The following is a 13,128-nucleotide window of genomic DNA, read 5'->3' as shown; positions in this document are numbered from 1 at the left end:
TTGCCTAAGCTTACTGTCATTACTAGAAGGTTGTCTTTCACAAGATATGTGTGTGGCCACTTTTTTCTTGAAGCCCATATTTTTGGTTGATAGCAGTACTGGCCTTAAGCAACTTAAAAAAGGAGGAAAAGAAAGGAAGTGGCACCTCTCCTTAGGGGGCTGCTGAGAACTCTGCTTCATAGATGGGCATTGTGGGTCAGTGTCCAGTGTTGCGTGTCTGTCTTGAGCAGCAGAATGCCTCTGCTGGCCACTGCATAGGTCAGTATTTGCTAATGAAGGCTTTGTTGTTGTTGTTGTTGTTGTTGTTTGTTCTGTTTTGTTTTTCGAGGCAGAGTTTCTTCTCTGTGTAGCCTTGGCTGTCCAGGACTCACTTTGTAGACCAGGCTGGCCTTGAACTCAGCGATCTGCCTCTGCTTCCCGAGTGCTGGGATTAAAGGCGTGCACCACCATGCCTGGCTATGAAGACTTTTAAATGATGCATGTCGGGCTGGAGAGATGGCTCAGCGGTTAAGAGCACTGAGGCTCTTCTAGAGGTCCTGAGTTCAATTCCCAGCAACCACATGCTGGCTCACAACCATCTGTAATGTGATCAGATGCCCTCTTCTGGCCTGCGGGTGTACAAGCAGGCAGAGCACTCTGTATGTAATAAACAAACTTCTTTTAAGAAATGACGCATATCAGCACAAGCTTTAGTGAAATGTGAATGAATTTTCAAAGATATTTTATGTATGTGCCTGGGTGTGTGTGAATGTTCACACACGTGCAAATGCCCTTGGAGGCCAGGAGGGCTTCAGGTAATGTGTGAGCTGCCCAATGTGGATGTTTTTCTTGTTTGTGTTAGTTTTGAGACTGGGTCTCTCTGTTGTCCTGGAACTCACTATGTAGACCAAGCTGGCCTTGAATTGACAGAACTCTGCCTGCCTCTGCCTCTCAATAGTGCTGGAATTAAAGCATTTGGTTCTCTTGTTCTAACCCAACTAATTCTGGAGCTCCAGCTAATCAAGCTTGCATGGCAGTCACTCTTACTCCTAGAGCCATCTTGCCAGCACATAAAAGGGTTTTTGTTTTGTTGGTTGGTTGGTTGGTTGGTTTTTCCAGACAAGGTTTCTCTTGTAGTCCTGACTGTCCCAAACTTGCTGTGTAGACCAAGGTGGCCTGGAACTCACAGAGACCTGCCTGCCTCTGCCTCCAGAGTGCTGGGATTAAAGGCGTGCGCTACAACACCCGGTAGATGAGTTTAAATGTTTAAAGGGAAAAAAATTAACAATAAGTTTTAAGTCTGGTATGCTTCTAATTCCAGTCTACAGGAAGCTGACATAAGAGGATTGCCCTTAGGACCAGCCTGAGCTGTAAACCTCTATCGAATAAAAACAAAACGAGATAGAAATTTGTCAGTGTTGCACTGTGGTTGTGTAAGGCTCAGTGCTTACTGCTAATATATTAGCTTTTGCAAAATTGGCCATGTTAGCTTTTGTTTTCTTTTGGGGGACAGGGTCTCATTATGTAGCTCTGGCTGGCCTGCAACTCTGTATAAACCAGGCTGGCCTCAAACTCATAGAGATCCATCCACCTGCCTCTAACCTCCTGAGTGCTGGGATTAAATGCATGTGTCACAACACCTGGCCCACACACTTAAAGCCAGTGACTGCCGCCTGTGGCTAGAAGCTGGCCAGCTTGGCAGATAGGCAGCCACATGATGCAGCTCCTCAACTTGACGCCTTTGTTGAGATGTACATGGTCTCTGTTGCAGCTAACAGATTGTTGCCTCTTTGATGTTTTATGTCACTTTGAAATGCCAACATGCAAATATCAGCCAGGTTAAATTATTCTGGCTTCTGACTTGACTGATGTTTAACGTCTCAAAGTCACTTGTAAAAAAAAATCTTGCCAACTTCCGTTTAGACCTTCATTGTATACGTACTCCCCAGCACTGTCTTAGTCAGCATTTCCTTTGCTCCCCATTTTGGAGTTGAACTCACACCTATATTTTCTCTTCCACCATTTGTTCTTTTGAGACCTCAAAACTTCAGCAAACTGACTGTGCTCCACTTCTGGAATTAGAAGTTGAAGCTACCGCACATTTATCTTTCCTTTCTCCCTCCCTTTCCCCCCCCCTCCCTTCCTTCCTTTTTTTTCTGAGACAGGGTTTCTCTGTGTAGCTCTGACTGTCCTAGAACTCACTCTGTAGACCAGGCTTTCCGTCTCAGAGACCTGCCTGCCTCTGCCTCCTGGGTGCTGGGATTCAAGGTGTGTGCCCCACCTCCCTGCTTCATTTTCTTAATACCAGCCTTAAACCAAGCATGGCAGTACATACTTGTAATCCTGGTATTTGGGAGGTTGAGGATTAGGAGGTCTAGGCAGCCGAGTCTATAAGGTGAGACCCAATCTCAAAAACCAACCCAAACCATCCACATACATGCTTGTAATCATAGCACTTGGGAGGTGGAGGCAGCAGAATCAGAAATTCAAGGTCACGCCCCAGCCGTGAAGTTCCAGTCTAAAAGAGATACTAGCTTTATGCCCTCTGCCCTCTTTCAAATCCTTGAAAGTCTAGGATTTGCTGAGTCTTGAGCCTGAATTATGCTGGTCAGTCTGCCTCCAGGTGTGCCTAGCCTGGACACAGGGTTGTAGGAGTTGCTTGCCTGGTCATTAGAGTAGTTTCCTCTCCAACACCCCACCCCACCCCCAGCTGCATCTAAGAACAGCAGCACTTGGAGCTGCTTGGTGGGGACCTGCAGAAAACCTGCTGGAAACCTGACGCAGCTCAGGCTCCCTGTGCTGTCTGATACCACCAGCATCTCAGTCTCCTGGAGATGGTGGCGCACACCTGTAATCACAGCCCTCAGGAGGCAGAGGCAAGTGGATCTCTGAATTCAAAGCTGGTCTACAAAGGGAGTCCAAGACAGCCAAGGCTACACAGAGAAATCCTGTCTCAAAAAAAAAAACCAAAACAAAGCACTGACCTAATACACCGCCATTCCTTCTGCCTTCCTGCTGAGGGTTTAATTTAGGTGTTGAGAAAGAAGCCTGACCTTTCATTGCCAGAGTCTTTTTCTCTAACTTTCAGTTTAATATGTAATGCTGACTGTTGAAGTTAAAAGAATTCTGATACCCAAATAGGCCTCCACGAACCCAGAAGACATGGCTGCGGCTGCACTTGTAATAGAGGGAAAATTGTTGATGTCTTCCCTTGTCTTATTATTTTTCAGGTTTTGAATGAAGAATGTGATCAGAACTGGTATAAGGCAGAACTCAATGGCAAGGATGGCTTCATTCCCAAGAACTACATAGAGATGAAACCACACCCGTAAGTCTGGCTCCTCAGCAGGGGGCTCACTCGCTTGTCTGAAGTACTATTTTCAGTTTGGATTTTGGGACTGGGGAGTGGGAAGGACAGGGTTTCAATATGTTTTGGTTTTTTTGATACAGGGTTTCTCTGTGTAGCCTCGACTGTTCTAGACTTGCTTTATAGTCTAGGCTGGCCTTGAACTCACAGCAATCCGCCTGCCTCTGCCTCCCTAGTGCTGGGATTAAAGGCGTGTGCCACTACTCCCGGCTCAAGTGCTTAAAGTCTTAATGAAGAACCAAAACACTAAACATTTAAGTGCTATATGCACATTATATTTATTCCTGGACCTCTGTCCATGTTGCCTGAGATCTCTGTAGCCTAAGAGTGGGGGCCAGTGTGCAGCTGGCCCAAGTTCCTGAACGGCAGGCTCAAATGGGGTAAACCTGAAGAAGTTCTGAAACTATTTTATGCATGAGTTTCTTACAGACTCCTGTGGTGTTAAGAAGCCTGCTTTGCATTCTTAGTTTTTTTAGTCTTTTTTTAACCCCTTCAAGAAGTTGTGTGGACTTTTCACAGAGTAGTTGTATACTGGAGAAGCACAGAGCATTGGGGAGGATGCCTTGGATCAGATCACCAGCCATGTCTCACCCATATAAGACAAATCATCTCTGCACTTGTGTTCCCTTCATCCATGCTTAGTAGTGTCTATGCTGCACATGGCAGCACACACCTGGAGTCCCAGCATTTGGGAGGCAGAGGCAGGAAGATCAGCAAGGCGGACCAGCTTGGTCTACAGTAGCAAGGTCGCTATCTTCTGAGACCCTATCTTCAAGAAGAAAGGAAAGGAAAGTGTGTATGAACCAGGTGTGGTAGTGCACACCTTTAATCCCAGCATTTGGGAGGCAGAGGCGGATCACTGTGAGTTCCGAGGCCAGCCTGGTCTACAAAGGGAGTCCAGGACAGCCAAGGCTACACAGAGAAACCCTGTCTCAGAAAGAACATGTTTCTTTAAGTGGTAATCCCATCTCTTGAGGTTGGTGCAGAACTATTGGGAGTTCAGCCTGGACATTAAAGGGCCTGAGGGTGTTAGCTCAGGGCTGGAGCACCTAAACAGTACTCGCAAGGCCCTCAGTACACCCTAGGTAAACAACTAACTAGGAAGTAAGTGTCAAGGTGCAAGCTGGCTGAAGGACAGTCAGTGCCCCTCCACTCTCAACTCTGCACAAGAAACCACTCAGGAGCCTTTCTCCAGGTCTCACTGTTGTGAAGGCTGCTGCTGCTGAGTGCTTGTGGCTGTTCCCGCGCTGGGACTGCCAAGTGGTTGAGAATACCTGTTGCTTAGTGTGGTGCCATATCATGGTGTACCAGAGGCTAGCCTTCCCCTACGCCCTCTCTTTGGAGAAGAAGAGGGCCAGTTACCAATGACGCTTTTGGGTCCACATGAAGACTCACCACAGTGGCTGCCACCACAGCGCTGCAGCAGGAGCTGTGTGTGCCCAGAAGGTCTCCATGCACTCTTCATAGTAATAAGTGTGTGTGGGCGGGGCCTATGGCGTGCTATAAATAATACACTGGAAAATACGTCTCTCCTCCCCTTGGCTCCCTTGCTTGCTATTTTTGAGGGTAGTACAGACCAGTCCAGTCTTTTTAAAGATTAGCGAACATTTGTCTGTAGGCATGCAGCGATACATAAATATCACCATTAAGAGTCCTGTCTGTCAGGCTGGGAGTTAGCTCAGTGGTGGAGGACTAGCCCAGTGTGCACGCCGCCTGGCGCCTCCCTCTAGCACTGCAAACTAATACTTTTAAAGAAGCCCATGGGGTTTGTGCATAGGCTGTGGAGGACCATCCATGACTAGGTGCTGAGTGCTGTCCTCCTGCTGTGTGCACACCAAGGCTGTGTGCACTTGAGGAACCAGGAGCAGGTGTACAGGGAATTTTTGATCTGTGAAATGGCTTTTTTCTACTTCCTCCTCTTTCTTTTTGGTTTTTCCAGACAGGGTTTCTCTGTATAGCCTTGGCTGTCCTGGACTCACTTTGTAGACCAGACTGGCCTCTGCCTCCCTCATTTTCTTTTTCTTTCTTTCCTTTCTTTTTTTTCTTTCCCTCCCTCCTTCCTTTCCTCCCTCCCTTCCTCTCTTCCTTCCTTCCTGCCCATCAGAACACTTTTTTTTTCCTTGATGGATTTATTTTGTAAAAATTCAAATTAGAAGTGCTGGAGAGATAGCCCAGAGGTTAAGAGCACTGACTGCTCTTCCACAGGTCCTGTGTTCAATTCCCAGCAACCACATGGTGACTCATAACCATTTATAATGTGATCTGATTCCCTCTTCTGGCATGCAGGTGTACATGTAGGCACAGCACTGAATATATAATAAATAAATCCTTTTAAAAAATTTTCTGTGCTGGGATTAGAGGCATGCGTATCGGCACATGCCTTTAATCCCAGCACTCGGGAGGCAGAAGCAGGCAGGTCGCTGTGAGTTCGAAGCCAGCCTGGTCTACAAAGCAAGTCCAGACAGCCAAAGCTACACACAGAAACCCTGTCTTGAAAAACAAACAAATAAACAAACAAAAAAATTCTATCCAGTCCTTTAATGCCAGCACTTGGGAGGGAGGCAGAGGCTGGTGGATGGCTGTCTTGAGTTCAAGGCCAGCCTGTTCTACAAAGTGAATCTAGGATAGCCAAGGCCACACTGAGAAACCCTGTCTCAAAAAAACAAAGAAAGAAAAAAGGCATTTTTCCCACCTCAAGACAGTTTGTCTATGTAACAGCCCTAGCTTTCCTGGAGCTCTTTCTGTAGACCAGGCTGGTCTTGAACTCACAGCAATCTGCCTGCCTCTGCCTCCTAAATGCTGGGATTAAAGGTATGCGCCACCATGCCCTGCTCTATTATTTGATATTCTCAAAGAATTAATTTTTTTAAAAAAGTATGTGCTAGGTGGCAATAGCTTAGGGTCCAGAAAGGGAGAGAGTGGCTGTTGAGAACATTTACCCCTGCCTCCTGAGGTGGAGGTGAGGGCGTCAGCCTCTCGCCGTGGCCAGATATAGGTGTACCATAAATACAGTGAGCCCTTAAAGTACCAGAGACCATGGAAGGCGGACTGTATCCTATATCCTTGGAGCTTCTGGTCTCTTCTGAGGTGATTTTGTCTGGTAGTAGGAATTTCCCTTGTGTGGCCTGCTTCCAGGGCACTGCAGGCACCACTCCTGAGCATCTGTAGAAGCAGAAGGGTGAGTCCCCATAGCCTGGCATCAGAGCTTGCAAAGTGAGAAAGGCAGGAAATTTAGAACTGGCTCCGTCCAGATTCATTTGAGCAGTTTCTGGGGGTACCCCTCCTACAGCTTCATGCCTTCTGCCTGAATTTTAGTTTTTTGTGTTTTCCCGAGACAGGGTTTCTCTCTGTAGCCTTGGCTGTCCTAGTCTTGCTTTATAGACCAGGCTGGCCTGGAACTCATAGCGACCTGCCTGCCTCTGCCTCCTGAGTGCTAGGATTAAAGGCATGCACCACCATGCCCAGTCTGAATTTTAGTTTTAATCTGGCAGAATGTTTTTAAAATACCTTGCAGTGTGGTTTTGTATAAGACAGCCATGAGCCTTACCTGTGGCACATGCCTGTAATTTTCAGTACTTGGGAGGCCATTGTGGACCAGACATGAAACCCTGTCTCAAAATAAACATTCACCTTGGTGGCCTCACACTTAAAATTCCACCTTTTGGAGAGCTAAGTAGGAGTGAGAGAATTCAAAGCCAGCCACCTTAGGCCACAGACTTTCAGGACAGCACAGGCTAGCATATGAGGCCCTGCCTCAAAACAGCTCAAAAGACAACTGTAGGCCCAGCAAAACGTCTCACTTGTCACATAAACAACATGACCTGAATTTGATCCCTGGAAGCCACAAAAGACCGTTAAAATATGATTATAAGGTCAGGCATGGTAGCAGACGCCTTTAATCCCAGCACTCGAGAGGCAGAGGCAGGCGGATCTCTGAGTTCAAGGCCAGCCTAGTCTACAAAGTGAGCCTAGGACAGCCAGGGCAACACTGAGAACAAAAAACAAAAACAAAGATTATAAAAGTTAGCCTTAGGTGGCAATAATAAATAATCTTGTAATTTTATATGTATGGGTGTTTTGCCTATGTATATGTCTCTATCACATTCGCATGCCTGCCAGGCGGGGTGGCTCACACCTGTAATCCCAGCACTCAAGAGGCAGAGGCAGGCAGAACAAAAAACAAAAAAAAGTTTCTCTGCCGGGCGTGGTGGTGCACGCCTTTAATCCCAGCACTCGGGAGGCAGAGGCAGGCAGATCACTGTGAGTTTGAGGCCAGCCTGGACCACAAAGCGAGTCTAGGACAGCCAAGGCTACACAGAGAAACCCTATCTCGGGGGGAAAAAAAGTTTCTCTGTGTAGCCTTGGGATGTGCCACCACACCCAGCTTTATAAACCCAACTTTCATAATCACAGTTTACATTTTTATTTCAAGTCAGAGACAGCTCAGCAGTTAGTTACGAGCACTGGCTGTTCTTCCAGAGGACTTTGGTTGCCAGCACCCACATAACAGCGTACAACCATCTTTAACTCCTGTTCTAGGGGATAATTTTGGCCTCTTTAAGGCATGCAAAATTTTGTGAGGGGTTTGTTTTGGTTTTTGTTGTTGTTTGTTTGTTTGTTTGTTTGTTTTCCCAAGACAAGGTTTCTCTTTGTAGCCTTGGCTGTCCTCAACTTGCTTTGTAGACCAGGCTGGCCTCAAACTCAGGGTGTGCACCCTTTAATCTCAGCACTCAAGAGGCAGAGGCAGGTGGATCTCTGTGAGTTTACAAAATGAGTCTAGGACAGCCAGGGCTATACAGAGAAACCTTGTCACAGGGAAAGAAAGAAAGAGGAAGAAGGATTCTGTTACTTACCAGGGTCTTATTGAGCATGCATGAGGCCTGAGGTCAGCACCCAGCATCACATAAAACTAGTCACACTGGCACAATCCTGTGGCCAAGCACTCCATACAGGAAGGTCAGGCTCATCTGCTGTGTAGCAAGTTTGAACCAGTCTGGGAAACTCAAGTAGGCTCACCACTTGCACAAAAGAAATTAACAGACCTGGATTTGGTGGTGCATGCATGTAATCCCTGCACTGGGAAGTTAGGCAGGAGAATCAGAGGTTCAAGGCTAGTTTCACCTACATAAGGAGTTTGAGGGCAGCCTCCAGCTTCTAGGCCCCCCACCCCTCCCCTACACTCCTTTTAAGAAATGACTTGGAAAGGCCTGTCTCCCCCTCTGCCCTTCATCCTGGGCAGCAGGGCTTTCCTAGGTGCCTCCTGGTGCGTGAGTGAGGGACAGGAGGCTTTGACTTCAGAACCCTGCTTTCTGTGACTGCAAGTTTGGCATGGCCTCCTTGTAGACTTGAAGAGTGGCCTGCCTTGCTTCCTTAAGCCTTGATTAGAAAGTAGAGTGGGTGGAGCTTTTTGAAAGCATGATCTCTCAGGAAGGCCCTGAGCCAGACAGAGTTGGCCCAGGGAGCCTTAGGTAAGAGACAGTGGTTAAGCTCTGCCCTCTTCCTCCAGCAAGGAGTGCTCTCGTTTTTACTCGTACATCCGTTTCTTTGTGGGGAAGCAGATGTTGACTGGCTTGCCTTCCTTCCTTAGGTGGTTTTTTGGCAAAATCCCCAGAGCCAAGGCAGAAGAAATGCTTAGTAAACAGCGGCATGATGGAGCCTTCCTAATTCGAGAGAGTGAGAGTGCTCCTGGGGACTTCTCCTTGTCTGTCAAGTAAGTATTTCCTGCTGGAATTGTCCACAGAATCTGCTGCCATTGACTGGATTGATTGATCGTAAAGCTATGGAGAAAGTGTTAACAGATTCTTTTCATGGAAATCCTAGCGTTTTGCTCTAAAGCCTAGTTGTAGCAGATCTGAATTTTAGCTTCCCAGTGGCCTGAACATTCAGGAATAGCACTCAGGGCCAGTTTTCTTTTCTTTTCTTTCTTTCTTTCTTTCTTTCTTTCTTTCTTTCTTTCAAGGGGAGGGGTTATTTGTTTTTTGGGTTTTTCGAGAGACAAGGTTTCTCTGTGTAGCCTTGGCTGTCCTGGACTCACTTAGCTGGCCTCGAACTCACAGCAATCCACCTGCCTCTGCCTCCCAAATGCTGGGATTAAAGGCATGCGCCACCATGCTGAAGTTTTTTATTGAATGTGTGTAAGGGTCTAACAGCATCCTAGGCTGGGTTTGCAGAATTACCACTTTTATGCTTCTCAGTAGCTGTGTGTTGTCTGCTGTCCTTGGCCTACACTGCTCCAAGTGGCGGAGACAAATAGTTAATCAGTGGGTAGTGGCCAGGCCCTGAGCAGAGTGTCTTCTGCAGACTAGCCTGTAGGTTAGACACTGTCATCTCTGTACGCGCTCCTGCTAAAGACACCAGGAAGGCTGAGCTATTCCCTTCCAGCAAAGGAAATCTTGTAGAGGATAGAGATCCAGGGCAGGAGGGAGAGTGCTCGCTTAGCGCCCCTGAGGCCTTGGGTTCTGTTCCTAGCACAAGCACTGCCTACAACTAAGTGTAATCCCAGCACTCGGAGGTTGTAAGTTCTAGGTTATCCTTGGCTACACAGTGAGTTCAAAGCCAGCCTGGGCTATATCAGACCCCGGCTAGAGCCATGGCTCAGTGGTGAGTTCTACAAGTTGTCTTCTGACTCCGTGTCCATGCCCACCACACACATGCACACGTGTGCGTATATAGAGACGTGTAATTTTAAAATTAAAGAAGTTAATGTGTTATCACTTTAGGGATGAGCTATATGGCGGGATGTGCACACATGAGGACCTGAGTTAGGATCCACAGCGTCAAAACTGGTGGCAGGGGAGAGAGAAGGAAGGAGGGAGAGAGGCTGATGCCTGGAGCTCTGTGGCCAGCTAACCCTGACTAACCAGTGAGCTCCAGGGTCAGTGAGGCCTACTTCAGAATAAGATGGGAGAGAGGCCACCATTGGCAGGAGGTTCCCACATACATGCCCACATGTGCGTTCACACCCCATGAACGAGTACACACATACGGGGAAAACGTGAGGGCTTAACAGCACCAGCCTCTGAAATAGCGCACTAGTTTCAAGGTCTTTGGAGTCTGGTGACAAGTGACCCTGCGCTCTGAATCCATGTGCATCACGGAAGGACCCTTAGGCTGTAGGAGCCAGCCTAGTCCTCTCAAAGCCTTCGCTTCTCACTGAAAACAATGAAGTCATCTGGCCACTGTGGTCTCGCTTTCCTCCATTTCAGTTGCCAGAGGCCAGCCAGAAATTCCAGAAATAACTCCTGGATTTTAAATAACTTTCATGATGGCATATTGTTGTAATTGTTTCCATGAAAATTAAGCTTTATCAGATTATATGTGTCTATGGGGAAACAGTGTGTCTGGGGTTTGTATCTGGTTTCAGACTGGCCCTGGGTGCTGGGCTCCCCAGCTAGAAGCTCAGGACTGCCATCTGCTGGACTGCCCTTAGGGCACCTTTACCTCCTCTAGGCCTTAAGACTGAATTTGAAGGGTTGGCAGTAGACAAGAAGCAGTGTTCTGTCCTGATCACATTTGTCAGTCTTGTGCGTTGTCTAACGGTGGAATGTTTGTTTCTTGATACTTAAGTCTCGTTACCCAGAAAAATAAAAACAGTATGAAAATTCCTCAGTGGAAAGCATTAATCCCACCAATGGGGGGTGCTGGGAAAATCATCGTGAGTTGTAGACCAGCTTAGCCAGTTAGTGAACTCAAAGCCAACCTGAGCTAATGTTGAGTGTCACAGCACCTTTTCAGCCTTTAAGGCAGGTAAAGCCGTATGAGTAGATCCACAGGCTCTTAAGAGTTAGACTAGTGGGTAGGCTTCCCTCTGTGAGGGACTGGTGGCCAGTAGTCAGGAGAGCTCTAGGGGAGGCTCTGGAGATGCTCCCCACTCCCTCCAGCTGGAGACTCAGGGTGGTGTGCGGCTACTGTGTCCCCTAACTCTGAAAAGCCATGCCAGATGAGTGGACTCCCTTGACACCTTCGGGTTTGGGACAGCCCTGCAGAGCCTGGTGGCTGCTTCATGCCTCTTCTCCCCATCCTCAGGTTTGGAAATGACGTACAGCACTTCAAGGTGCTCCGGGATGGAGCTGGGAAGTACTTCCTGTGGGTGGTGAAGTTTAACTCTTTGAATGAGCTGGTAGATTACCACAGATCAACATCCGTGTCCAGGAACCAGCAGATATTCCTGCGGGATATTGAACAGGTGCCACAGGTAAGCCAGAGAGCTTTGGCTCACTTCCAGCAGATGAGAGGGGCTCCTCCAAAACACAGGTCCTGGCATGGCCTGGCATGGCACAGCCCTTGTGCGTGTTTGCAAAGCAGACCTGTCTGTGCGCCGCAGTCAGATGGCTGTGTCCCCAGCAGCCTGCGAGGGGTGCTGTCTGTACTCACTCCTGTTCCTCACCAGCAGGAGTTCTGGTTGAGACTCTTCGTTTGTTTTTTGGACTTTTGTTTGTTTGGTTTTTGGTTTTTCAAGACAGAGTCTCTCTGTGTAGCCTTGGCTGTCCAGAACTTGCTTTGTAGACCAGGCTGGCCTCGAACTCACATCAGTCCACCTGCCTCTGCCTCCCGAGTGCTGGGATTAAAGGCGTGTGTCACCATGCCCAGTGGGGACTGTTCGTTTTATGGAAGCTCTTTGGCCTAAGTGACTGGAACAGACATTTTCAAACCTGTTTAACAGAACTCTAGCACACACAGCTGCTCCCCACTAGCTGATAATGGCCTATTGGCCATCCTTGGCAACATAGATGTATATACCCCCTGTGGGTTTTGAACATTAATAAAGGAGTACTCTAAACCTACCTAGGAGGACTTAGAAACGTTTCAGAGTGGAGGGAGGAGGTGACTGCTGCTGTGGGAAGTGGTGGGTCTGCATGTGCTCACACCCCCAAAGCTTACAAGGAGCTGGCAGCATCAGGAACACCATTTCCCTGCTTCTCTCTTGCAGCAGCCAACGTATGTCCAGGCGCTCTTTGACTTTGACCCCCAGGAGGATGGTGAGCTGGGCTTTCGCAGAGGAGACTTCATCCACGTCATGGATAACTCAGATCCCAACTGGTGGAAGGGGGCCTGCCATGGGCAGACCGGCATGTTTCCCCGCAATTACGTCACCCCAGTGAACCGGAACGTCTAAGAAGCAAAAGAGATTATTTAAAGAAAGTGAAAAAAGTTGAGACCACACACAAGAGTTACACCCACATGCTGCCTGTCACAGCCTGTGAGGGAATGCAGAACACCTGGCTGGGTCCCACTGGGACCCTCTCACTTAGGTTGCAACTTTGGGGGGTGGGAAGGGGCGTTTGATTTCATAATGCCAAAACTTAACCTATTGAATTGAATTATGATTTTTATTACAGAATCTCGCCGCTGCTCCTGTTCCCCTCCCGTGTCCTTTTTCTCATCCTTTCTTTCCTGTCCTTCCGTGCATGACATTTAAGGCCACATATAGCCCCAGCTGATGCCAATAAAAGAAAAGAAACCAAGTGGGCTGGTATTTTCTCTATGCAAAATGTTTGTGGAGATGGATGGACTAAAAGAGCCGTAGTCTTCACACAGGGGTGCCCAGGGCATCTGTGGCCCTTGGTTGGGCTTCTACCAGAGATACCCAAGGGCATCCACCTGCAGCTGGGAGCATTCCATCGCAGTTGGACTTAGGGGAAGGAGGCCCGCCGCCCACCTGTGGTCTCCTGAGAGTCAGACTGCAGGCCTGCGCCTCTCTATACTGTTCCCTTCGGGTGTTGTCAAGATGTTGTTTTCATAGTGCCTTTTTTCTTATTTCAAGGGTGTTTTATGAGTGGTGT

The 13,128-nt window shown here is 48.0% G+C and overlaps 1 protein-coding gene across 1 annotated transcript in view; it reads left to right on the top strand.

Annotated features, from left to right (window-relative positions):
- Window positions 1-12,810, top strand: part of GRB2 (growth factor receptor bound protein 2) — a 59,933-nt gene extending 47,123 nt beyond the window's left edge. The window contains exons 3-6 of the mRNA XM_084747824.1: window positions 3,210-3,307; window positions 8,934-9,056; window positions 11,372-11,540; window positions 12,276-12,810. Coding sequence (XP_084603950.1) covers window positions 3,210-3,307; window positions 8,934-9,056; window positions 11,372-11,540; window positions 12,276-12,461 — 576 coding nt within the window. The 3' untranslated portion in view covers window positions 12,462-12,810. The remainder of the gene's footprint in view (window positions 1-3,209; window positions 3,308-8,933; window positions 9,057-11,371; window positions 11,541-12,275) is intronic.
- The last annotated feature ends 318 nt before the right edge of the window (window positions 12,811-13,128 follow it).

Source organism: Acomys minous (genome assembly GCF_964271855.1).
Source record: "Acomys minous genome assembly, chromosome: 12".
Taxonomy (NCBI): domain Eukaryota; kingdom Metazoa; phylum Chordata; class Mammalia; order Rodentia; family Muridae; genus Acomys; species Acomys minous.
The sequence above is the reverse complement of the archived record's forward strand: the minus strand, read 5'-3'. Positions and strand labels throughout refer to the sequence as shown.